We start from the raw sequence: 24,779 nt of genomic DNA, 5'->3' as shown, positions 1-24,779 counted from the left end.
GTGAATGTTGTGTAAGGGAACTCGGTCAAAAAATCCGTGGCTAACAGACGTTTATTTTATTTCAACACGCACCTCAATATATCCTTTGCCGTTAACACTTTTTCCACTGTTCTACATTTTATGCGAACTATTTTCTATGTATATATGCCATTCTATATGTATTATTATTATTATTATTATTATTATTATTATTATTAATATTATAGGTCTGTGTTATCTGCCATCACTCCTTCCAGCATTCAGCGCGCTTCTCATTGGACACACAGCAGGGCCCGCCCTCGTCGTGCGTCACTGTCCGCGTCATTACTTCCTGTTCCGTGACGGGGAAGACGCGAGCAGGGCTCCTGCAGATGCCATGGCCTCACCTAGCTAGCGTAGCCACTCTTGGGCTGCCCAATAACGCGTTTTTCACCTAACGTGGCAAATCTGAAATTAGAGAAGAGGTGCGACATGCGGACGCGGTTGTTTTACCTGATACTTCACTGCTAGACGTTGCTTCACAATTGAGAAGTTAAGTTAGCTAGCTTTTCACCCAGTTATGAGGTTTACATGATGTGCTTTGATGAGTGTTGGCTAGCCAGCTAACTTAATAGCATGCATTTGATTTTTAATTTGCACAAATACATGTAGCTCCACCCTTATACATTCTGTTCTGCGCATGTAACGTTTATGTATGGTTAGTAACTTGGAGATATGAGGGCCATTTGTTTATTTGTACTGTCAACATATTGACTGATATCTAGCTAAGATAGTTTTACTGAGATGCAGTAAGCTGAGGCATCAGAACACGGAATTAGTTGCGCACAACGCGACTCCTCTGGACATCGTTGAACATGGAAGGCAGCGACGCCGGTACGGTGGAATCACGAGAGGAGTGGACCTTGCTTCTTTGGACCAGTCTTGCGGTCCTGGTTCCGGTCTTGATCACGTTGTGGTGCAGTTTCCAGCGTCCGAAACGCAAGGTGCAACTCAAAGATCTGTTCCGCAGGAGCAAACACGGCTGGCACTACACAGATCTCTTCAACAAGCCCACGTACTGTTGCGTGTGCACGCAGCCCATCTTGCAGGGCGCCTTCTGCGACTGTTGCGGCATCTGCGCGGACGAGCAGTGCATACGGCAAGCGGACGGCACCCTGACATGCAAGGAAATCATGGCCCCGGTCCAGGCCGACGGTAGTTTGAACCACCGCTGGGTGAGGGGCAACGTCCCCCTCGCCAGTTACTGCGTCGTCTGCAAGCAGCAGTGTGGGACCCAACCCAAGCTGTGCGACTACAGGTAATACTGATGGTGTGGTGCTGAATGCATGAATAAAAAACATCAGAACCCCCCTGGATTCTAGAACATATCCAGAAACTATTGAGTTGCCGCAGAATTGAAGAACTCCCGACTGACTCGCGCGCAGCTGCGGTTCGTTTGAAGTGTGGGGCAGCGCGTGAGCGTTAGCGCGTGGCCACACCGTCAGCGAGTCTTTGTTCCATCTTAATGTAATCGCTAACGACCAGCTGCCGACTGATTGAATGACAGTAACTGCGTTAGAGGACGTCGGCAGGTTCGACTCGCAGCAGAATCGTGTGGTTTACCATAATAAATCACATTACGTTGTTGTCGGACACTAGGGGAGGCATTTTGAACTAAAACAGGAAATTCAATACTTCTGCTGTGTCACCTGTTGATTTAAAAACTGGTCTCCACAAGTTTCCTTCGTGAGGACGTGTGTAAGTAAGTAAGTAAATATTTGTTTGTATAGCACTTTTCCAAGTGAGACTACAAAGTGCTGCACATAAAAACATGATAAAAAATATAAACACAAACATCACAACAAACCAAAATCAAATAGACACAATTAAAAACAGCGCACCTACGCTTCCTCCGCAAACCTAGCTGTGCCCATCTGCAAAGGCTAAAGAGAACAAATGCGTTTTAAGCCTTTTTTTAAAAAAGCTCTTTAGAACCAGATAGCCGAATATCCAGTGGAAGGTTATTCCAAAGCTTTGGAGCGCATACAGAAAAGGCGCAATCACCCTTTCGTTTCAATTTAGTCCTAGGGACTACTAACAGCCCTTGACTAGAAGACCGCAATACCCTTCCATTTGAGTAAGTTGTTAATAGGTCAGAGATATACTCTGGACCCTCTCCACAATGCGCTTGATAAGTTAAAACCAATATTTTAAACCGAATTCTATAAGCTACAGGCAGCCAGTGCAAAGCGGCCAGAACTGGAGTGATAGGATCACGCTTCTTCGATCCAGTAAGCACTCGTGCGGCTGCATTCTGGACCCGCTGGAGCTGAGCCAGACATTCACAACTGAGACAAGTGAACAACGCATTACAATAATCCAACCGTGATGAAACAAAGGCATGAATAATTTTCTCTGTATCCTGCAATGACAGAAAATGTGTGTGTGTGTGTGTGCGCTGATATGTTTTATGTTATGCACCTCTAATTGCATAATGCCAAATGTACATTAATAACACTATTATAAAGTTTTTTAGATGTAATAGTTCAAAACAATTGTATCGCTGCCACTTTGATACTTAAGATCTGTCTTCTGTGAAGTGCAGTGTGATGCGTTACGATGTTTTCTGTTGCCATGGAGTGGAAAAGCACTTCTACATCTGGAGGTGAAGAGCAAAATGATTATTGGACAGAACACCGTAGTGAATAAGACATAATGCGATTCTGTGTAAAGGCAGGTTTGGGTCTAGATATATAGATGTAAAATGAATATATTCACACACATGATGGCCTGTGCTCGTGTGTGCAGGTGTGTGTGGTGTCAGACCACGGTCCATGACGACTGTAAGGCGGCTCTGAGCAGCGGGGGCCGCTGTGATTTGGGCGAATTCCGTTCCATCATCATCCCCCCCCACTACCTGCACCACGTCAACAAACTGCGGCGCAGACACCCGGACGAGTACTGCAAGGTAACGAGTACTGCAAGGTAACGAGTACTACAAGGTAACGGCCTGCTGGCACCACACCCTCACCTGGGCTTTGGTTTTAGACCCCCAGCCAGTTTTAAACCCAAAATCGAGATGCCCAAGAAGTGGGATTAAATCAAGGGCCGATCCAGAACCAGTTGACCAGGATGGCAACAGACAAGAAGAGTCTGATAATAGTTCAGGACTTGTGATGTGAGGTGCCTCATCACTCCAGGCTCACAACCACAGTATGTTATTGCTCTGTACCAGGGGAAATCAAACATACACTTTATGGGCCACATGCAGCCTGGCAACTTGTTCAATTCAGCCACCACAAATTCAATGGGAGAATTTCACGAAAATGTGAAACAGTGCCACCTAGTGGTCACTTTCAAACATTTTAATCATTCTTCCGCTTACAAACTTTTTTTCTAGTTGTTGTCTGGCGCCGAAACCTGAGGCAACATACAATTGAATCACAAATATAAACAGGGTCGTCTATGCTATTTCAAATGTAGTCTTTGTTTGTTGTAAAGTTGTGTGGATGCCTGTTGTAGGGATCAGTGTGAAATAATTCTTGTTAAAAATAAGTTGTGTTCTCCTGGCTTATAGGACCAGCTCTCTGTTGTCACTATAAGTGACATGCTGTTTGAGTCCTTTTTTACTGTTATTAACATTGTTGGGTAAAAAACAGCTCTAGTTAAGGGTTACTCTGTGCTGCCTTTGCTGTAGCTTGCAGTGGCGTGTGGGAGTGGGTGGAGCCCCCTGCTGGTCCTGGCAAACACGCGCAGTGGAAACAATATGGGGGAAGTCCTGCTGGGAGAATTCCGCACCCTTCTCAACCCAGTGCAGGTATCTCTTTCCTTCCATTACCCCAGTGCAGGTATCTCTCTCCTTCCATTACCCCAGTGCAGGTATCTCTCTCCTTCCATTACCCCAATACAGGTATCTCTTTCCTTCCATTACCCCAGTGGAGGTATCTCTTTCCTTCCATTACCCCAGTGCAGGTATCTCTGTCCTTCCATTACCCCAGTGCAGGTATCTCTGTCCTTCCATTACCCCAGTGCAGGTATCTCTGTCCTTCCATTACCCCAGTGCAGGTATCTCTCTCCTTCCATTACCCCAGTGCAGGTATCTCTTTCCTTCCATTACCCCAGTGCAGGTATCTCTTTCCTTCCAGTACCCCAGTGCAGGTATCTCTGTCCTTCCATTACCCCAGTGCAGGTATCTCTGTCCTTCCATTACCCCAGTGCAGGTATCTCTCTCCTTCCATTACCCCAGTACAGGTATCTCTTTCCTTCCATTACCCCAGTACAGGTATCTCTTTCCTTCCATTACCCCAGTGCAGGTATCTCTTTCCTTCCAGTACCCCAGTGCAGGTATCTCTTTCCTTCCAGTACCCCAGTGCAGGTATCTCTCTCCTTCCAGTACCCCAGTGCAGGTATCTCTTTCCTTCCATTACCCCAGTGCAGGTATCTCTCTCCTTCCAGTACCCCAGTACAAGTATCTCTCTCCTTCCATTACCCCAGTGCAGGTATCTCTGTCCTTCCATTACCCCAGTGCAGGTATCTCTGTCCTTCCATTACCCCAGTGCAGGTATCTCTGTCCTTCCAGTACCCCAGTACAGGTATCTCTCTCCTTCCATTACCCAAGTGCAGGTATCTCTCTCTGGCCTATACCTCAGTGCAGGTATCTGTTCAGCTACATATCTGTTCAGTGCAGGTATATTAAAATGTTTTTTAATAGTCTAATTAGCCAGTTAGGTAAATCATATGATTGTTCAAAAATAAGGATTTGCTGCTGGTGAAATTGACCAAATGTGTGTGTGTGTTGTAGGTGTTTGACCTGTCTGAGATCGCTCCTGCCAAAGCCCTGCAGCTGTGCACTCTGCTGCCCCCTGGTGGCACGTGTGTATTGGTGTGTGGAGGAGACGGCACCGTGGGCTGGGTACTGGATGCCATAGATGCTATGAAACTGAAGGTGCTCACAGACATGCCGCCACATCTCTAGACGTCTTCCACACTTGCAGCCTGCCTACATCTTTGCTTAATTAGCTCTTAGTTTGTGCTCTTCGTTTGACTATTCATGTCTTCATGATCCATGTTTCTCTGGGCAGGTACGTGCCCTTGCTGGCATTCATAGATATGACTTGCCGGTCATTGAAATATCTGCTCTTATTGAATCATGTTTTGAATGCTTACATTTTTAAAATGGCTCATGTCTCTGTCATTCTTGAAGTTTTCATTCATCATCCTTCTGACTACAGTCATTGCTTCCAGCTTCTTCTCTGAATTTGTGGAACTTCTACCTTGCTGAAGACTTGCTCAAGCATCTGGTGCATGTTAGTGGTCCTTCATGTCATTTTGCAGTACTCAATTCGCCCAAACGCCTCACGTTTCCTCCTCGGAATGAAGGTCACATTTTTGTTTTGGTCTGCACCTCTTGTAAACATAGTAATAAAATATGGACATCTTAAATCTATAGATTATGAAAGCTTCACTCAGTCTGTCACTGGACTTCCAATTATTGACCCGGTGAATAAATATAATCCATCCATTGATTTACATCTGCTTATCCGGGTCTGGGTCGCAGGGGCAGTAGCCTGATAAATATTTATTTATTTTGTTAGACCAGTTTGCCTCCCTTAAGGGATGTGCCGTCCATGTTAAAGTCGTCGCGGTAGTTTTGTGCAGAACTCCTATCGTTTAAAGCCCAGGGTGGGCAGCTGGACAGACAATGCGTGTTTGGTCACCTTGTGCATAAGCGGTTTCATGATCGGCATCAGAGGAGCTACAATACGCTTGGCACATGAGCAAGGGCCTCTGATTCTTCTCACCTTATTTAATGATGGTTCAGGAAGCCCTAAATATTGTTCAGCACAATTAATAAATTGCTTTCCCATATTAATATGTCTTTTTGCTGAAATATTGAGAGGTGTATCAAATGTCTTGTGTCTGTACTGATGCATTCGACCTTATCGAGGCTTCTCATCAATCTGCTCCTCTTTCTAACCTGGCAACAGTCCTGTCTGTTCATTGGTCAGTTTGAGTAGTTTTGCTTCAGTACATGTGTTGCATTTCTCCAGGCTGTGATTACTAATGTGAGTAACTATTTGTGAGTAATGCGAGTAACTATTTGTATACCTGATCCTCTTCCTACTTTTCCTTGGAAAATGACTGAGATTTTTGTCTGGTAATCGTTGCTATTAGTAACTCTTCTCTAATTACTGGTATTTCCCCCTTGGCATACATAACTTTGTGCTACTGCCTGAACTGAAACTAGCTGTCAGTCCAGTTATAGAATAATCGTTTAATGTGTAGTGCGTAAGCTTCCATTGTCATGCGGTGTGACTCTGCATGTGCCTCAGCACGGTGAGCAGCTTGGCATCTCTTTACCTTCTAACCTCTGACTGTCACCATCAAATAAAATCAAGAGAATTTTATTTTGGATGTCGTACCGTTGCTTTTATGTTCCTATTAATTATCTTTTATTTTAATTGGAAAGTAGTCGTGTTAATTCTGGTAAATTTGTTCTAAACATTGGCGCTGCTCTGTTTTTACGCTCTACACAAGTACATAACCCAGGTATCATATAGTTAATGTTTGACACTCACATCAAGAACATTACCAGAAACCTCTTTCCACCGTCTACATAATAGTGCCGCGGTCAGTCCTTTTCTTTCACCTTCTGATTTCTGACGAATTATATTATACATTATACATCAATTTATGATGATTGTTATTATTGTTATGATTATTATTAAACATCACCTCTGTCCCACCCCCTCTGTCTAGGGTCAAGATCAGTTCATCCCACGTGTGACCATCCTGCCCCTGGGCACGGGGAATGACCTGTCTAATTCTCTGGGCTGGGGCTCGGGCTATGCTGGTGAGATACCCGTCGAGCAGGTGATCAGGAACGTCATGGAGGCGGAGGTGGTGAAAATGGACAGGTGAGTTCTTGCTATTGCTTTCAGAATGAAGACTGAAAATGAAGACTGACGTGGGGGAGGGGTGACGTCTCCATGTGTGTTCCAACCCAGCTCACATGGATGTTTCCATATTTCCTGCTCCTACTCTAGATGCCATAGGCGGCATTACTCTATAGTACAACCCCTGGTCTCTGGGGATGTTCCTTCAGTGGTGGTAGCCAGTAACAGTTAAAGTTTTAGAACAAGCACAGGGAATAAATTATGGAATCACCCTGCAACTTTTCATTACAAACACTTAACACCTGCGTCAGATTTAAGCTGCTCGTTAGTATGCAGGTAAAAGGAGTGATCACACCTTAGACAGCTGTTGCAACAAGTAGACTGACATGAATCATGGCTCGAACACCTGAGATGTCAATTGAAACAAAGGAGAGGATTATCAAACTCCTTAAAGAGGGTAAATCATCATGTAGTGTTGCACAAGGTGTTGGTTGTTCAGTCAGCCGTATCTAAAACCTGGACCAAGTACAAACAACATGGGAAGGTGGTTAAAGGCAAGCGTACAGGTGGAGCAAGGAAGACATCAGAGCATCAAGACAGAAAACTTAAAGAAAACTTCAATAGGCCTTGAAAACAGAAAATGTACAAATGAGGAACAAATGGGAGGAAACTGGAGTCAACGTCTGTGACCGAACTGTAAGAAACCGCCTAAAGGAAATGGGATTTACATACAGAAAAGCTAAAAGAAACCATCACTAACACTTAAACAGAAAAGAACAAGGTTACAGTGGGCCAAGGAAAGTCGTGGACTGTGGATGACTGGATGAAAGTCATATTCAGTGATGAATCTCGAATCTGCATTGGGCAAGGTGCTGATGCTGGAACTTCTGTTTGGTGCTGTTCCAATGAGATTTATGCAGATGACTGTCTGAAGAAAACATGCAAATCTGGAGCCAGATTGATGAAGATTTTGATTCCATAATTTTTTCCTCAGAATTGAGTGATTCCATAAATTATTCCCTGTGCTTGTTCTAAAAATCTAACTGTTACTGGCTACCACAATTATTTTCTTGATTTTTTTAGTGTTTCTTAAAGCCAGAAAGTTGCCATTTGAAATGCCTTTCGTTTTTTGTCATGTCTGTGATCTGCTTTTTTTCTACAAAATTAAACAACTGAAGGAACATCCTCAGAGACTGGTGATTCCATCATTTTTGACAGTGGATGTACTATAGATGGTTTATCTCTAGATGCTAAAGATGGTTCTACTCTATATAATGTATCATCTTACTCTAGATACTGTGTCTTACTCTAGACACCGTAGATGTTTTTTTTCTAGATGCTATAGATTTTATTTTTTCTCTAGACACTATAGATCAGGGGTATTCAACTGGCGGACCGCGGTCCGGATCCGGATCCGAACGCAGTCCTGTCCGGACCCAATCTCATTCCTGATTAACTGGATACGGACCAAAAAAAAAAAACCGGAGCATTTATTTCAGGGCTATTGAAAAAACACTCCGTCACGAGTGTTACGTTCGCCACCAACCCCCCCCCGCTCAACAACTTGCGTTCGCCACCCTCGCCGCACCGAACGTCAGGTCACAGGTATCTGCCAAAATTGGACCGCGGACAAATTTAGTTGAGTACCCCTGCTATAGATGGTTCTACTCTAGATACTTAGGGAATGTTCAGATACATTGTGTCCCAGCTGGGATGCCATTTCATTGCCAGGTGGCCCAGGACCTTTAGACTCATTTGCTCTGAATTCTATTTCTAGTGTTGAGTTTTGCCATTTAGCATGTCTATTATCTGTTATGAAAACCGCATCAAAAGTGATCAGTGTACAGTCCCTGACATAAGTTCTGTCGCTTATCCATGTTGTGGAAACAAATTTATTTTTGTAAATTAAATCTCATTTGGGAGGGTTTCAGCTTTCATAAGAGTCATTTCTAAAACCAATCGATGAATTTAAAGTTATAAGCTTTTGTTTCCACAACATGGATAAGTGACAGAACTTATGTCAGGGACTGTATGTACTTTACATATATACATATAATTTGGCAGGTGTGTGTATCCAGAGTGACCTTCATAATTAATAATATGACCGTATATGACAGGACTTTGTTGTTCGTAGCATGTCACTCTGACAGGAGTTACTGTAGTACTTCAGTTGTTAGTCAGTCTTCCAGACATGTATTTCTTAGAGTTGCTAACTGCTGGTCTTGCTTTTATTCCATTAATCAACTAGGTGGAAAGTTCAAGTTGTCTCCAAAGGAAACTATTTCCGTAAACCAAAGGTCAGAACATGGCAATACACCCCTGAGTGACCATGTGTGCTGTTAGTAAGTGGGTGGGGTACAGGCTAACTGGAGCTGATATCTCAACAGGTTTTGTCCATGAATAATTATTTCTCGGTGGGTCCCGATGCGCTGATGGCTCTCAACTTCCATGAACACCGCGAAAAAACACCATCCTTCTTCTCCAGCCGCATCATTAACAAGGTCCGAACTGAAAATGAAATGAATATTCATTTCTCACTTTTGTGGCATTAATATTAGCTTCAAATAATTTTTCATGTATTGTAAAGCATCCCTGGGTTTATGAAATGTACTATATAAATTGAAATTATTATCACTACTTTAGAAAATATTACTATTAGCTTCAAATGTTTTGGGGGAATATATTTGACGTTATGCATTGTAAAACCTTGGAACCTTCCGTTCAATCCCCAAGTGCTCGATTCATAACAATATCTCCTAATTATTTTTCCCTTTGTAAGTTGGTGATTTCTGTCCTGTGTTGTCCTCCAATGCAGGCGGTGTATTTCCTGTATGGTACCAGAGACTGTCTCGTGCAGGAATGCAAGGACCTGGACAAGCGGGTGGAGGTGAGGACTTAAACTTCAACTCTTCCCGTTTCTTACTGTGTCCGTATGTCTCCTCTTTTCTGGGTGCGTGTAGTGTGAGTTTAGCTGGGCCTGCCATAGGAGTGAATGTGGGAATTTATGTGTGTGTGTGTTTTGTACATTTATGGAACAAAATGTTTTAACTATTGTAAGAAAGCCAGAAAAAAAAACAAGGATTGTTTGTGTGTGTCGCAGCTCGAGCTGGATGGTGAGCTAGTGGCTTTGCCCAGTCTGGAGGGAATCATCGTATGTAACATTGGCTACTGGGGCGGAGGATGTCGACTGTGGGAGGGGATGGGGGATGAGCCATATCCTCCAACGCGGTGAGTTCTCTAACGAGCCTTAATGAGACACTACCCTAATGAGGCTTAACGAGCCTTAATGAGCCATTTCCTAATGAGCAGTACCCTCCACTGTGGGCATCTTGGGGAACCCTACCCAACTACCTTTTCACAGCAGTAATGAGGCGTGTGTGTGTGTGTTTTTGTCCAGGTTGGATGACGGACTGCTAGAGGTGGTTGGTGTGTTTGGCTCTTTCCACTGTGCTCAGATCCAGGTCAAGCTCGCCAACCCTGTCAGACTTGGGCAGGCACACACAGTCAGGGTAAGGAAAGTGTGTGTTTTTATGTGAAGGGGTGTGTGTGTGTGCGTTCATGAGCAATATGCTTTAGAACGTCAGTCTCAGTACTGTTTGTCATGTGCTTCAACCATTCAGTTATATTTCTGAACACCCAACACTAATTTCTGCAATTATCAGTGACATCAGAGATTTGACTAACGCAGCCTGGAATTTGGGTCAGTGTGATGTCATGAAAGAAAAAAAATAACGGTGTTGTGAGACACTACAGGACTAAATGCAGGATACATTGTGTGCTGTTTTACTGCCCAGCTAAGTTAGCTATTACAATTTTTGTAATATAATTATTAGGAGGGGGGGGGGGGGGCATAGATTAATTTTTTAAATCTAGATTAATCTATATTAAAATGGCGCATATGCATGCTACCCAAGTAATGACTAAAAGTCAGTTTTTGAGATAGGGTTTCTTAATACAAAGGGTGCATTAGAACAGGGGCTCATCTCCTGTTTCCAAAATGCATCAATGACTGCTTGAGGAAGCTGTTCTACTACTACAAAAAAACATGCTCAATAAAATGTAGGCTACTCGTGTTCAACGGTTTATTCAGTTAAACATGAATTGGTAAGCCTACATATTGTACATTTAAAAGGGGTTGATAACATGTTTATTCAGCTAAACATGATATTTGAAATGTAAGCCAACATTTAGTACATTTAACCTCATGGACGTAATTTGGGGGGGACTTTTTCAAAAGCCGGTTTTGGTCCTCTGCAGTTTTAACGGTTAAAAAGAAATATTTAAATAGTGACTAATCTAGCGCTAGGACCATGCAGAAAACGACCGCTCCGAGCTCCTCTCCGGTAACACTTTACGTTCCTAAAAATGAATTTTCCATGAAGCAAACCTGGCGACTTCTTGGCTGCATCCATGTAAACACACGTACGATTTGTAATTTACAGGTTTGAAAACTCGTTCTCGCCCCTAATGTGTAATTTGGTTAGGAATACAGCCGAGCTAAACTATCAAGGTGAAAGTCATCATAGTTTGCTTACCCATTTTGACCCAGTTCCCAACCCAAATTTAAGAATAGATTAACGGCGATAATTTTTATATCGCCCGATAAGATTATCAAATTAACGAACGCCGTTAACGGCCCACCACTAGTAATTATGCAGTTTGCAGTATTGTGTGTGTGTGTGTGTGTGTGTGTGTGTCATCTGTTGGATGAGCATATGCCTTAAGGTCTGTGGGTACAGCAGTGTGACTGCTCACGTGACTGCTCCCTACATGTGGAATTCTTCATCCCCAAGTTGTCGTGGCTCTTACAAACGTTTGCTATGGCTCTAACTTTGTGTCGTGGGAGTCCGTAAATTTAATGCGTCTGAACGTGTGCTCGCTCTGCAGCTGGTCCTGAAGAGCTCACGCATGCCCATGCAGGTGGACGGGGAGCCTTGGGCACAGGGCCCCTGCACCATCACCATCACCCACAAAACCCAGGCGCCCATGCTGTACCACAGCGCCGAGCACACTGACGACGAAGACTCCAGTGCCTCCGAGGCCGACGAGTCCTCGGCTAACCGTGGAAACCATGCCAGCCGCAGTCCAGGCACTCCGAAAAAGAGCTCGCGGTCTCAGTAAGGCCCGTGTGCCGCCTTATATCCAGTCCGGAGAACAGAACGCCAGATGCAGTGATGTCACAAACGAGGTTCCCGGGAATTCCATAAAGAGCCAAATATGCTTCTTCGCTGGAAGCAGCTGTTGTATTTTACTATTAAAAATGGAATTGTAGAATGCCCACCCAAAAGTTCCGCTTTACTCATCAAGCCTACACTTGTGACTGCTATTCTTTAGCCAGCCAGAAGGGGTCACCTGTGGCCTAAAAAGCTCAAATCCAATCCTGGAGAACCACAAAGTGGTGGCGTTGCTCTTAGTCCCAAGCCTTGAAGTTCCAACACATGTGGTTCAGCTCATCTGGGAGCTGTTGAGCCCTTCATGAGTTGAGTCGGGTATGTTGGAGGACAGGACAGGGAGACGCGACCCAATACCGGCCCTCCAAGAATGGAGCTCAGGAACACAGGCTTCAAATTCGAACCGTTGCGGCTATTAAAACCGATTCCACTGGGTATTCAGGTTGAATATTGTACAAAGTACAATATCCAGTTTGCCCTGGGTTTCTTACCCTTCTGTAGCCTAATGGTAAATTCAAAACACATCATATAAGGTGTTCTGTGTAATCTAGGAAGTGTTTCACAGAGTGCAACTTCAGCTTTAACTGTAACTTGAACTGTATCCAGTGCACTGAAGGTCTTCACACTGGCATGCAGTGTGAATTATGAATATATGCACTGATCTCAGCGAATGAAAACTCGCAGTGAAAATCTTAACTTGAGTTTTGCAGAGTTTTGTGCAATAATCGTAACATACATACATAATCAGTATTTTGTTTTTTTTATCACAGTTCTATAGTATTGCAGGAAGATCAGCTGTGTATATATATATCTCTTTTCATATATATTTATCAAATATAGCGAAATATTCTGTGTTTATGATAGATTCTGACACGTTTGCTCTTTACATGTGGTATATATTGTATCCTTACACTAGTGATGTGCCATAACTTCAGTTTTACCAACCTCTAAAGGAGTTTACATTTTTGATGTTGAAGCTACAGGCAAGTGAAATCCATTTTGTATAAAAGAAATAGCTTTAAAGGTTATTTAAGGGTGTAAAGTGGTTATACCACTTTTGGAAAGGCCAACTCCATTACCAACCTATTACTGTTGACAAAAAGAAAAAGCTTGTCGAATAAGGAAAAGTTTAAAAGCTTGCATTAAAATATTATAAGCATTGTATAATTTTCAACTTTTAAAACTCTTTTGGAGAATCTTTTGGAAATGCACAGAAGCCTGTTTAAGCTTCCATGTGGCTTCAAATTCCAAAACCCAAAAAGGGCCTGATCATGTGTTTATCTTTTCTTTGTTAATGCACTCAAAAGGAGCCACTGTGTTTCTAGTTTACACTGAAAAATATTTCCCAAATATCCTACATTTAAATGTATCATTTTAGCACATAGGAATTTAAGCTCTAGATTTTGATTCTAAGGTCCAACGCTTGCCAATCAAATACTGATAGTCTAATGTCAGTTTGCTTTAGAGTGGTTATAAAACTAGGGGCTAGCCAGTGTGAAAGGGGAAGAGTGTTCTAGAGTTTTCCGCACAGAAGACAGGTCATTTTAGCATTTGTGCGTGCTTGTTGTGAAATGGGTCTGTGAGTTTACTGGTTGTTGTGTCTGTACATAGACTAAGAAATATTTTCATAAACAAATTGCCATATTATGTAGTATGTCTTAGTAAAAATGAATTAATATCAGTTAATTGGTATGAATTTCACAGAATATCTGTTCCTGTTCTGCCATATGTGATATGTGATATTAAGCCATAGAATCATTAGAGATTTTATAACAAAATCAGAATACCTATTTGCAACAAAGTAATTTAACAATAGAAGAATTTTATTTTGAGTTCAAGAGGTTTGCCAGTATGACTTATCAAACTACTGAAGGTCTGATCAGACCACCATGAGCAAGTGTGAAGTCAAATGTGTGAGCGCATTGCTGTCTGGAGAAAGTATTGTTCTCTCCCTGTTTACAGAGCTCGGAGTATTTTTTAATAATTTGTTCCTTTAGGACACACAAGTACTGTTGTGTGTGCAGTGGTTTTGAGTGACAGACGGTTCTAGACCAAACCAGTACTGCTACGTTTGTGTTACTGGTGTGTGTTTGCAGGGGTTTGTTGGTGTTTGTGGTGTCTGGTTGCATTGATGTTTCTAATTTATTAAAATGGTAGAGCTACCACCATTTTCTATATTAACTTCTATGGGTAAACAGGTGGTAATGTATTGGTTTTACTGTTACATGGTGATGGTGATTAATTAAGGAAATTAAGTGATGGACATTGGAATAGGGTTGTGTTTTATGTTTACAGATTCAAAACATCATGTAAGTTTGGTTTCTTAGCTAACTAAATGCTTGGGTGATGAGCTACACTGCAGTCCTGGACCTCTGGTAGCTTTAATTTAGTGTAATCTGGTTAACAGAATAACACTTTCCAACAATCCCAGCATGTTCCAGAGCACTTTCACTTTTGCTTGTGGCAATCATTGTCATACATGATGACTGTGTTGGATATGACTGATTTATGTTCTGGGGTTGTTTTTTTGGGGGGGGGGGGGGGGCAGAATCAAATGTAGAACTTAAGTTTAAGTTGCTGTAATTTTGGAACTCGACACATAATAAATATTTTTTCACGTGTGTAGTTTTCCATTTCTAATACACCTGAGAGCATTTTTAATGTACCACCAGAGAAAGGTATTCGCAAGACATGTTTTATTGAGGATGCACAAAATATCACATAAGTCTAAGTCTAAAACCACCACATGAAAATCCACCAGGATTATAGAGCATGTTTAAATACTACAACCTTGACAAAAAAAAAACAAATTATATAATTTTCATCGTAGGGTTTTATCTGTATGTGCGTACACTGTAATCACCTGGTTCCAGACTTAGCTTTATCAATATGTTACATCTTTTCAACAGAAACATTTTTGGTTTTATCACTTTAAGCATAATATGGAAAAAATTATTACAGACAGTTCAGCCCATATGCCACAAAGATTTAGGATGGAAAGCAGTTAAGGATCAAATTAGATTTCTTTTCCCCCTCTGGCGTTTCTTAAGGTCCTCACACTATGAAGATTTTGATTAAGGTTTGCTCCAAGGGGTGTGCTTGTACAAACGAGACTTCTGTCAAGGTGTGACACACACACAGGGAAAAGAATGTGATTTAATCCCATTTTCTATTTATGGCTTTATAGGTGCTTCAACTGACCACCAGGTGTAAACATAAGTGGCCAAATAAGCAAACTCTATCTCTCTCAATCAGCTTAGCCTGAGTTTAACTCCTGAACAGCACCAGTAGACTGTGCCTGTTGCTGATCTGAGACCAGTTTTCAAGTTTCTCATACTGACTGAAGTCAGAAATGATCTAAGCACAACTGGCCCTACATCAACATAAAAAAACCTGTAGAACCCTACCCAGTGGGACACATCAGTAGCTGTCCTAAATGGAACTATCAGCCATTTCTGATGTGAGCTTTTCACCGCAATTCTGGGCTCATATGAACTATAACCAGTTCATTTATACTCTCATTGCTTACCCTAAAGACTCAGAGCCTTCATCTGGCTGATCTAGATTTTAGCTTGATTTGCAATACCACAATCATAACCCCAAATATTTGTCCATCAACATATATATAGTGATATGCCACAGATGCTAGTAAAGGTGAGGTCATGCTTTTCAGCCTAAAAGAAGCCATGAGTGTGTAGTGTTCCTCTAAGGAGGAAAAAAAAAAATACACCCAACATGGTAACTCTTTAGATGAGGGAATACACGTTACACCCTTTTTACATCATCATGCCCTTACGTTTGTTCTCATTGCAGTTAAACGCCCATAACGGCTTTCAAAACCTTACATAAAAGAAAAAAAGGTGTCGTATGGATGTGGAAAGTATACTGTTAAAAGATAACGTACCACAGCGATGCTGGCTTCAAGTGTTCACTGAATGGTTCAATTCCAATTTCAAAAAGAACATTCCTGCAGCACTGTGTACAAGAGCATGTTAGTTGGCGTTATCTTTTTTATATTTCCACCAACTTTGTTAAAACGTGCATAACGCAACAAATGTTTACAGAAATAAACAAAGGCCTATGTCTGGCCTAGGCCTCCTGAAAGTGACAAAGTACCAATGGAACTATTTCACCCCTCCTCAACAGTAAAAGGGTAAACACCAACAGATCAGAAAACCAGGTACTAGTCACTTTTGAAGCTCACACTTTTACTTAATATACATCCTTGTGAGGCCATTATGGACAGAAACTCTTATTTAAAGTAGTTCCATTAGCACATTAAGGCACCAGTAGAAACAGACAACCAACCACATTTAAACTGGCATACCTCATCCGAGCTGATGTAGCACAACAGAGCTAGCAGACCTCACCTGAACTAATGTACCACAACAGAGCTAGTGTACTGCAACAGAGCTAGCATAGCTCATCAGAGCTAGTGTACTGCAACAGAGCTAGCATATCTCACCTGAGCAAATATACTGCTACATTTTGTGGACATTTCCTCTGTTCAGAGCACTGCAGCTGTGGACTTTGCTCACATTTGCCTACTGGCAGTAAAACCAGAGTATGACAAAGGGCATTAAAGTTCAAAGTCACTAAATAAATCACCAAGGAACTGCAATGAAAATCCAATTAACAATATCCAATTGTCCTTCCAAATTAATGCTCCAATCATACCAATCAGCAAGATCCCATGTCAACGAGAAAGGAGCAACATGCATACAAATCCCTCATTCATTTGCACATTTGATTTGTGTGCGATTATTTTTTCTTCAAGAACGGTTTCATAGCAGACATTTATATACCACAGATTAACAGTATCAACAAAGGTTCCAATTCCAAGATTATGGAACCTGTTCATAATGAAAGAATTACTGTGGCCATCCATGTGAACAGTAGAACGTAAAATGTTGAATAATGCAATGGCATGAAACATGGTGGCAGCCTTATTAATATGTCCAATAACTTCAGGGACATTAACTGACACGCGTTAAAACAGGCCTTAATTACTGAGCTTACACAAGGTAATAGAAGACCCGCCCGAGAAGATCCAGAAAGCAGGGTACACCGGCTCGGTGAACGGGAACACAAAGGTGTGAATCGGATACGCACGGTCGGCCACGTTGTAGAACGTGGCAGAACCGCCGTCACAGTCGAGCAGCACGCCGACCCGGCTGGGGTTGGGGTTGCACAGCACCGTCTCGCAGCTGTTGTGCCAGGCAGACAGCTTGACGTTGAACCACTCCACGCACCAGGACTGCATGTTGCGGCCCAAGCGGCTGGACGGGCCCTTGCGGTCGAGGCTGCCGTAGGCCACGCCCAGGCCGCAGAAGTTGCAGCTGCTCATCTTCACCTCCCAGTAGTGGCGGCCCTGGGAGAACCCTTTGGAGCAGAGCACCTGCGAACACACCGTGAAACGAGCCGGGTTGTCCGGGTACGCCGACGGCTCATCCGACACGGACACCTTAGTGTTGTTCTCGGAGAGCGCCACTCGCTTATGGGCCGTCTTTGGGTCAAACGTGAGGATCGTGGAATCTGGATTAAGGAGTACAGACACACAGGCACAGAAAAAATAAATAAATCACGTGAAGTCAAGACAATATCAATGCTGATTAGAAAAGTAAATGTGGACGGGTTCTTGAGTCACTCACATTGCAACAGGTCACTTCTTTTAAACGAAGAAACAGCAGCCGAACTAATCTTGACTGGAGCTGAACAGATGAAGACATGTTTTATCAAAACATTTATTTTAAAACATCCTGTACACCCCCCCCCCCCCCCCCCCCCCAAAAAATTTATAAATAATTTTAAATAAAAATAAAAAAAACCCCACACACTCTTATTCAGGCCAATCAAAATTCACACCGATAAGACAATGACCTGGAAAACTACACCCATCCACCCCTCCATCTTTACCAGACAAGAGGGGGCGTGCTCTGTCAAAACACTGTTTGGTGCATTTATAGCTACAGCATTGGATTGGATTAATTGGATTGATTGTGTCACAAATTACTGGCTCACTCTCAATTACATGATTGGTGACCATGACTTAAAAATAGGAAGTGACTTTTACCTGCAAAGTAATCCATCTTAGCAATGCCAGGGCTTGGTGGACTATAGACAGCTGTTAAGATGATACATGTTGTCTTTTCAGTATTTAACCACATGTATGTTTTATGCTTGGAAGCCATGGAATATTTACATTTAATTCCATATTTAATATGGGTCAGATGTTTTGGATGGCAATAAGCTTTAATGACTGGATTAGCCCATGAACAAATTCATTTACTGATAACCCTTGGCTAATCCCCCCTACCTTTACATTTTTATTGGTGATATTCACTCCAGTGCACAGCTGTAATTGTATTGCTTGTGTTGAGCACACTGAGGTGTGGTGTACTACACTCTTGTATGTGCAGACAGTAATAAATGTAGCCTACCTAATAAACCAGGACCAATATTATCCATACTTTTAGAGAATGTGGAATTCATTCCTTTGTTAGGAAACTTCTTGGCTCCTAGAAATCAAAGAATTGTTAGTAATCACATATTGAACTTGGTGTTTTTTTTACGTTTCTCACAAATACTGACTACATTGCAGACAGAGTCACTTATAAACTCCAGAATTATTTGGAAATATTTTGGTCCCCACTGTGACTGTATGTAGCTAATGGTCTACTTGAGTTCAGGTCATCATGCTTACCGTCTCCTTTGAACTCCTTCGGTTGTGCGGTAGCTTTATAATCCTTTCGGTTTCCTTTATTCTCCCTTTTGTCTCCTTTGAACTCCTTTTTGTCTCCTTTGAAAGAGGTTTAATAACTGACCATACAGCAAACTACATTAAAATTACATTTTTACCTGGGTCTATAAGGAAGACTAAATGATACAGCTCATGAGAACAGACACTGGCGTTTGGTTGGGGAGACTGCCAATAAACATGAGTGAAACTGTTCAACATCTCACTTGGGTTAGGCTTCATTCTGGCTCCAGGTGGAGCACTTCGTTCACGACATCCAGGGCTGGTGGACCTGGTGTCTTCACCTGCGGCAGGACCTGAACATGAACATGACCGCTGTGACAGATGAACGGACTGGACTGGCCAACTGAAGATCTTAAAGAAACAAGGCTACCAATGGTAACGACAGACTGCCAATATATAACCCCTTACACAAACAAAAAATAATCTTATAACAGGTCATGGACCGGCAGTCATACAGGTCATGGCACTGTACCGACTGGTTTTCTTACACTGGCACGCCTAATTACCATATGAAACTGAGAATTAGTATGAAACTGGACTCGCCCATTACTGACGAAGAATGTACGTAGCCACTAGATTGTTACTATGACCACAACTGTGAGGAGGATACATTACACTATCCTAGTGGGCCTGTTGCTTCCTGTATATACCCAGGTTAAAGCCCACACAACTCACCTGCTTCTTTCTGCGAGTCTGCGCCAGGACCTAAAGCAAAAAGAACTGTATTTACCTTTCTTTCAATACATTATTAACAAGCATGTACAATTAATCATATTATTTACATGCAATGGGAGAATTATATAAATTAAAAGTAGTCAGTATAGCAAAGACATTATTAGTAGCATGGAAATCTAAGTTGTTACTATTAACAAGGTGTACCCAAGCCCAAGAGAAAAAGTAACCACCAATCCATGGTGGATACAGGGATAACGCCATTAATTATTTTTTATTTGATTAATTTTGATAGGATTTAGCAATTAAAAAATGATTTGTTTGCTTGTTTGTAACTTTTCAAGGTTGCCTCACCATAAGCAGGCCCTGTGTGCACCTGTGTGATGTCTGTAAAACATTTAAACATAAGCTGATGCATGCACTACTAATGCTGTTAAATTACAGTGTTTCGTGCCAACATCCAACACAGACACACCTGGTTTCATGGAAGAGACACGAAACTCCACTTGCTGTTTCAGTACTTTAAATATCACGTCCTTCAAGAGAACAATGCTAGAGTGGTATGCTATGACACGTGTGGAGTCCAGGTTGATTCGAGGAGCATAAGGGTCAAAGTTCACCTCAGAGGGCATGTTCACAGATGCCTAGAGCAAGCCAAAAAGTGCAAGTCGTGAGCACAGACCTTACAATATAACTCTTCTGATTGTACACAGCAGTCCTCCCTCACTCTGGTCCTTGCCAGCCAGAGGTCAGTAAAGTGTGGCGATTTTCTTGCTCAAACACACCCACTAAATCTGACAATTACCTGCTGAGTTCAATAACGTTGAATCAGGGGTGTTTGAACAAGTAAATGTGTCCAAACTGTGTTGATGTCCAACTCTGGACTGGAGCTGGCATAATAGCCAAGGCATGTTGGTTCAAGTGTTTCAGTCCCTCCTCTGACAGAGCGAAGCCGTTATGCCTGGCAACGCACTGGCCAGAGCTGCCTGCTGCTTACCTGTAAGAAGTCCATAGAGCTGGACTGGGCCAGCAGGCTGTTGATCTGGGATCTAGTTACACTCATCTTCTCAATGTTCTGGTTGAACCTCTTCATGAGCGTGTTGATTTTGCTCTGGCCAGTCTCCAGGTCCTTCTCCAGAGCGTCCATCGCCTCTCGCTCATCCTTCTGTAGCATATCTCTGATCTGCTGATACTCCATCTCCAGATTACGCTTACGCACAGCTGCTGAGTCCTGCGGACATGAGAGGGACAAAACAGGGTGAGATCAGAACCAGAGGAAAGTTCCTGATGCTTTCACATGTGTGAGTGAGCAGGGTCAGGGCAGGCTCACACACACACACACACACACACACACACACACACATACACACACACACACACCTTCAGCCTCGCTTGCTGCTCCCTCATCTGGGAGATGACGAGCTGATTCTTTTCCATTTTGCCATCAAGAACGCTCAGCTTTTCCTTCATCTCAGACTGAAACAAAAGAGGACAAAACATCCAGTTCAAACTCTAGTTTACACTTCCAACCAGTCCTGTGCGAGGTCCGAGAACACTACCCCGATTCACTGACATGCACTAACATTTACATTACATTTACATTTATGGCATTTGGCAGACGCCCTTATCCAGAGCGACTTATATTTTTATCTCATTTTTTATACAAGTGAGCATTTGAGAGTTAAGGGCCTTGCTCAGGGGCACCTCAGTCATGGCCTCAGGTCTGGGGATTGAACCCACGACCCTCCGGTCACAAGACCAGTTCCTTAACCACCAGGCCATGACTGCCCATTAAGCTACATGTTCATTTCAGAACCGAATACAGCAAACACAATGCAAAACACCACATTTGTTCCGACACCATGCGCCTACCTCTTTCTTAACACGCTGCTCTTCGGGAGTGGAGAAGCGGCAACCCTTGTGATTCTGCTGCAGGCAGCTACTGCAGATGGTGCGCTCGTGCTGGACGCAGTAGAACTCCACCATCTTCCCGTGGTCGGGACACAGCATTTCCGACAGGTCCGCGAGCGGCTCGGTAAGCTGGTGCGCCCGGTACACGGGATTCTCCTGATGCGGCCTCACGTGCTCCACACAGAAACTGGCCATGCACGTCAAGCACGTTTTAACGGCACGGGCCTCCAAGCACGTGTCGCACATGATCGACTTGGGTTCTTTCCTCGGTACCGGCTCCTCGGCGCTGGAGCCCAGCGACTTGTTTTTGAAGGTCTCCACCACGGCGCTGAGGACCGTGTTCTTCTTCAGGACGGGTTTAGAGGGGTAGTGCGCCCGACAGTGGGGACAGAACAGGGACACCGCATCTCTCCACGTCTCCTCCAGGCAGCTGTGGCAGAAGCTGTGGCCGCAGATCAGACTGACGGGGTTGTCGAAGGGACACAGGCAGATGCTGCAGGTCAGGTCGTCCTCCAGGCTGAGCAGAGACGTCGCAGGTTCGGCCATGACGGGCGATTATCTTCCTGATGACGGCAGGGAAACGAAACTTAAGAAAACGAAACTAACACAGCAGGCAGTAAACCGCGCGCGCGCACGCACGCACGCACACACACACACACACACACACACACACACACACACACACACACACACACACACACACACACACACACACACACACACAGGTAGTGATACACACATCACGTATTAGTCTGCTGCTGGGTTATCGCCTTTACTCGATGTGTACACGTTATTATTTGGGTTTCGGTTTTGTTTCTCTAGCTAAATTTAACTTTGCGTGTTTGTGACCAGCTGTACTGTAACGCTCAGGTGTTTTAGGGATTAAACGTACAAAAGAATTGTTGGATACGTCAATCATACGCACGTTATTCCAGCTCACATGTATTTAAAACACAAATGAGACCTCATTGTTAGCTAAAGTGCAATAACATTTGCCACCCAAAACCGAAGGAACATTCAATGTGTGTGTCAACCGCGATTGTGGAATTAAAAATCAGCATTCAAAACAATACATCTACATCCAGTTACCTATGTAGTGAGAACTATGGCGGAGAAACTATAGAAGCTCCACATATCAGCATGGCTTCATATGGAGAAAGTCTGCTAGCAATAACATTAGTTATTGAGGTGTGTTTCTTCTGCAGCAATGCTGTGGTAGGAGAGTAGGAGAGAAAGGGCCCTCAATTAGTTTAGTTTAGACAGAGACAAGGGCACCTTTCACATAAGCTAAAACTCACGTAAGCCACATGTTCTTCAACCTCACCATCATAGAAGATAAATTAATTTTAGACACAAACAGTTTAAACTTTCTTAAATCTCTACATAAAGTGTTATAGGCTTAGACACTACAGGAGAATAACAGCTAGCTATCGGCGTAAAAACTATCGGAAATAAGCAAAACCACCGAGATAAAGTTTAGCATGCGTCTTCGCCACCATCTATAGATGTAGATTTCCGCCTTGTTTTCAAGTAGTTGGCAACGTCTGAAGTCCTATAAATATACACGCAATTCATACGAAACCAAAAATCTATTGTTCTGAGAATCTATTGGAATCAAATCCACTTGTGAATTTGCCAACACACCGACTAACTCACCAAGTACGAACACTAAAAGAAACACAAACGTTATACCATCTAATCCAGCAGAATACCTACCAGGCTTCAGCGTTGGCCAAATAACTACAGAAATACGTGCATGTAAATAAATGTAGCCTATATTTACGGGGAACACACGGTATCCTAAGAGCAGCAATGCTATACTACAAGGGCGGGACAAGATAGTTACCGAACTTAGAAGAATATCCTCTTCCCGTCCAGAGAGGGTTGTGTCCGCAGACTGGAAGTAACCGCACACACGAACTGAGCTTGTTGTTGCGACTGGGATGGGAGTGTGGCGCAGCACTTCTGATTGGGTCTACCGGGTTCTGGGTTTGGTTGTAGCCCTTGCTATTGTGATGCTGAACATTTCTAAAATAAGAATTGTTAGGACGTTGATTACATATTATACTATACTGTTTCGTTTTCATTACATCAGACTAATTCATTAAACGAGGAAGTGTCAGAATGTGTAAAGAAACAGGATGTTTGGGTGTAGAGGTCAGACAACCTTGACTGTGTAACCCTGTGTAACCCGTACGGTCTACGGTGTGATCACGAGGTTTTTACAGATCAACCACACCTACGATGTCTTGTGAGATCGTTTCGTACGGTATGTAAGGTGTGTTAATCATCATCTTTGATCATTTGCACTGGGATTTTATCTCAACTGCTTCCTTGCTGCAAGAATAAATAAGTTTCACTGACAGAACACCTAGTTGTCCTGAGTTATTTAATGAAATAATTTCCCTATAAAAAATTATGTGATTTGCAGAGGTGTCAATTCCAGGTTCAGAAAGTAAAAGTCCTCACAAGGATTTTGCTCAAGCTTGCTAGATTTTCTAATTAGTGCAATCCAGGTAATATTAGGGGAATCAACACAATCCAGGAAGCCTGAGCAAAATCCTGGTGAGGACTTTTACTTTCTGAACCTGGAATTGACACCTCTGGTGATTTGAAATAAAAACATAAATAAACACAAATAGACAATATAGCCGCAAGCGGTGATTGGCGGGTTCACACAAAAAAAGGCACAAAAGCCCAAAGGGTCTTTTAGACCAACAAGTGATATGAAGCTACTTCAGTCCAAAAAATGGACAGATAAAGTAATTTATCTGTATATTAGTCACTGGGTAATTGGTAGTAATGGCTAGAATTAGTGTGTATGTAAAACCTATAGGCCAGAGAGGCCTTTGTTTTTGTGAGTGCATGTGAAAGAGAGAGAGGGAGGAGGGAGAGCCCAAGGGTTGTAAAATGTTAGAAGGATGGGGGAGTGGAGGAGGGGGGCAGCGTGTGCGAGAATGGCACGTGCGTGTGGGCTGAGCAGCTCTCGTCTTCTCCCTGCACAGCTCAGTATGGAAAATGAAAATATTCACTGTAGAGCTGTTTGTGGACGGATTTGGCTCAAACTTGGCACACAGCACCACAATGGTCATGTGAATGTGGATGTCAATTTTCATAACAATCAGACATACTATGGCGTAGTTATTGAACTGTGAATTTGATGTGTTACGATGGTAGCATTGTGATGCATATGAAAAATATTAATTTGTGAAAACCTTAGGATTTTCTCGCTAATCTTAGCATTTCAGAGTCTGCTGAAGTGGCGAATGGTGGCCATGTTTTTTTGAGTGATGATGTCATCATTGTGTGCCTTGATACCAGTTGGGCCCCTGGTGATGCCTGTAAAGTTTTGGCTTGATGTGACTAATGGTTTCTGAGAAACAGTTTTTCCCATGTTATAGCGCCCCCTAT

General features: G+C 42.9%; 2 protein-coding genes across 8 annotated transcripts; one reads left to right on the top strand and one right to left on the bottom strand.

Annotated features, from left to right (window-relative positions):
• Positions 1–320: 320 nt before the first annotated feature.
• Positions 321–14,548, top strand: dgke (diacylglycerol kinase, epsilon). Its single transcript, XM_077015464.1, has 11 exons — positions 321–1,276; positions 2,767–2,926; positions 3,656–3,775; positions 4,760–4,903; positions 6,718–6,875; positions 9,103–9,151; positions 9,242–9,355; positions 9,670–9,741; positions 9,955–10,082; positions 10,252–10,363; positions 11,742–14,548. Exons 1-11 carry the CDS (start codon positions 834–836, stop codon positions 11,973–11,975), a joined length of 1,734 nt encoding a protein of 577 aa, XP_076871579.1. The 5' UTR covers positions 321–833; the 3' UTR covers positions 11,976–14,548.
• A 158-nt stretch (positions 14,549–14,706) lies between these two features.
• On the bottom strand, positions 14,707–23,493 carry trim25 (tripartite motif containing 25). 7 transcript variants are annotated; one of them, XM_077015459.1, is made up of 14 exons: positions 23,236–23,493; positions 23,025–23,073; positions 21,330–21,931; positions 20,838–20,933; positions 20,455–20,688; positions 19,933–20,101; positions 19,812–19,844; positions 19,461–19,490; positions 18,989–19,078; positions 18,729–18,824; positions 18,466–18,543; positions 18,099–18,149; positions 17,677–17,736; positions 14,707–17,560 (listed from the first exon to the last, which is right to left on the bottom strand). In XM_077015459.1, exons 3-14 carry the CDS (start codon positions 21,912–21,914, stop codon positions 17,028–17,030), a joined length of 2,055 nt encoding a protein of 684 aa, XP_076871574.1. In that variant the 5' UTR covers positions 21,915–21,931; positions 23,025–23,073; positions 23,236–23,493; the 3' UTR covers positions 14,707–17,027. The 7 variants fall into 7 exon arrangements, with proteins under 7 accessions (XP_076871574.1, XP_076871572.1, XP_076871573.1 ...); XM_077015457.1 differs by lacking the exon at positions 23,025–23,073 and having other exon boundaries at positions 23,215–23,492; XM_077015458.1 differs by lacking the exons at positions 23,025–23,073; positions 23,236–23,493 and adding an exon at positions 23,085–23,211.
• Positions 23,494–24,779: the final 1,286 nt, after the last annotated feature.

The sequence above is a fragment of the Brachyhypopomus gauderio genome, chromosome 8, assembly GCF_052324685.1.
Source record: "Brachyhypopomus gauderio isolate BG-103 chromosome 8, BGAUD_0.2, whole genome shotgun sequence".
NCBI lineage: Eukaryota > Metazoa > Chordata > Actinopteri > Gymnotiformes > Hypopomidae > Brachyhypopomus > Brachyhypopomus gauderio.
This window is presented reverse-complemented; position numbering and strand designations above follow the sequence as displayed.

Coding starts and splice junctions, on each gene's coding strand:
- dgke (XM_077015464.1), top strand. CDS start 834: ATGGAAGGCAGCGACGCCGGTACGGTGGAATCACGAGAGGAGTGGACC. Junction 4,904..6,717: donor TAGATGCTATGAAACTGAAG/GTGCTCACAGAC, acceptor CCCTCTGTCTAG/GGTCAAGATCAGTTCATCCC. Junction 6,876..9,102: donor GAGGTGGTGAAAATGGACAG/GTGAGTTCTTGC, acceptor TTAATCAACTAG/GTGGAAAGTTCAAGTTGTCT.
- trim25 (XM_077015459.1), bottom strand. CDS start 21,914: ATGGCCGAACCTGCGACGTCTCTGCTCAGCCTGGAGGACGACCTGACC. Junction 19,845..19,932: donor TGTCTCTTCCATGAAACCAG/GTGTGTCTGTGT, acceptor AATGTTTTACAG/ACATCACACAGGTGCACACA. Junction 18,544..18,728: donor GAAGGAGTTCAAAGGAGACG/GTAAGCATGATG, acceptor TTTGATTTCTAG/GAGCCAAGAAGTTTCCTAAC.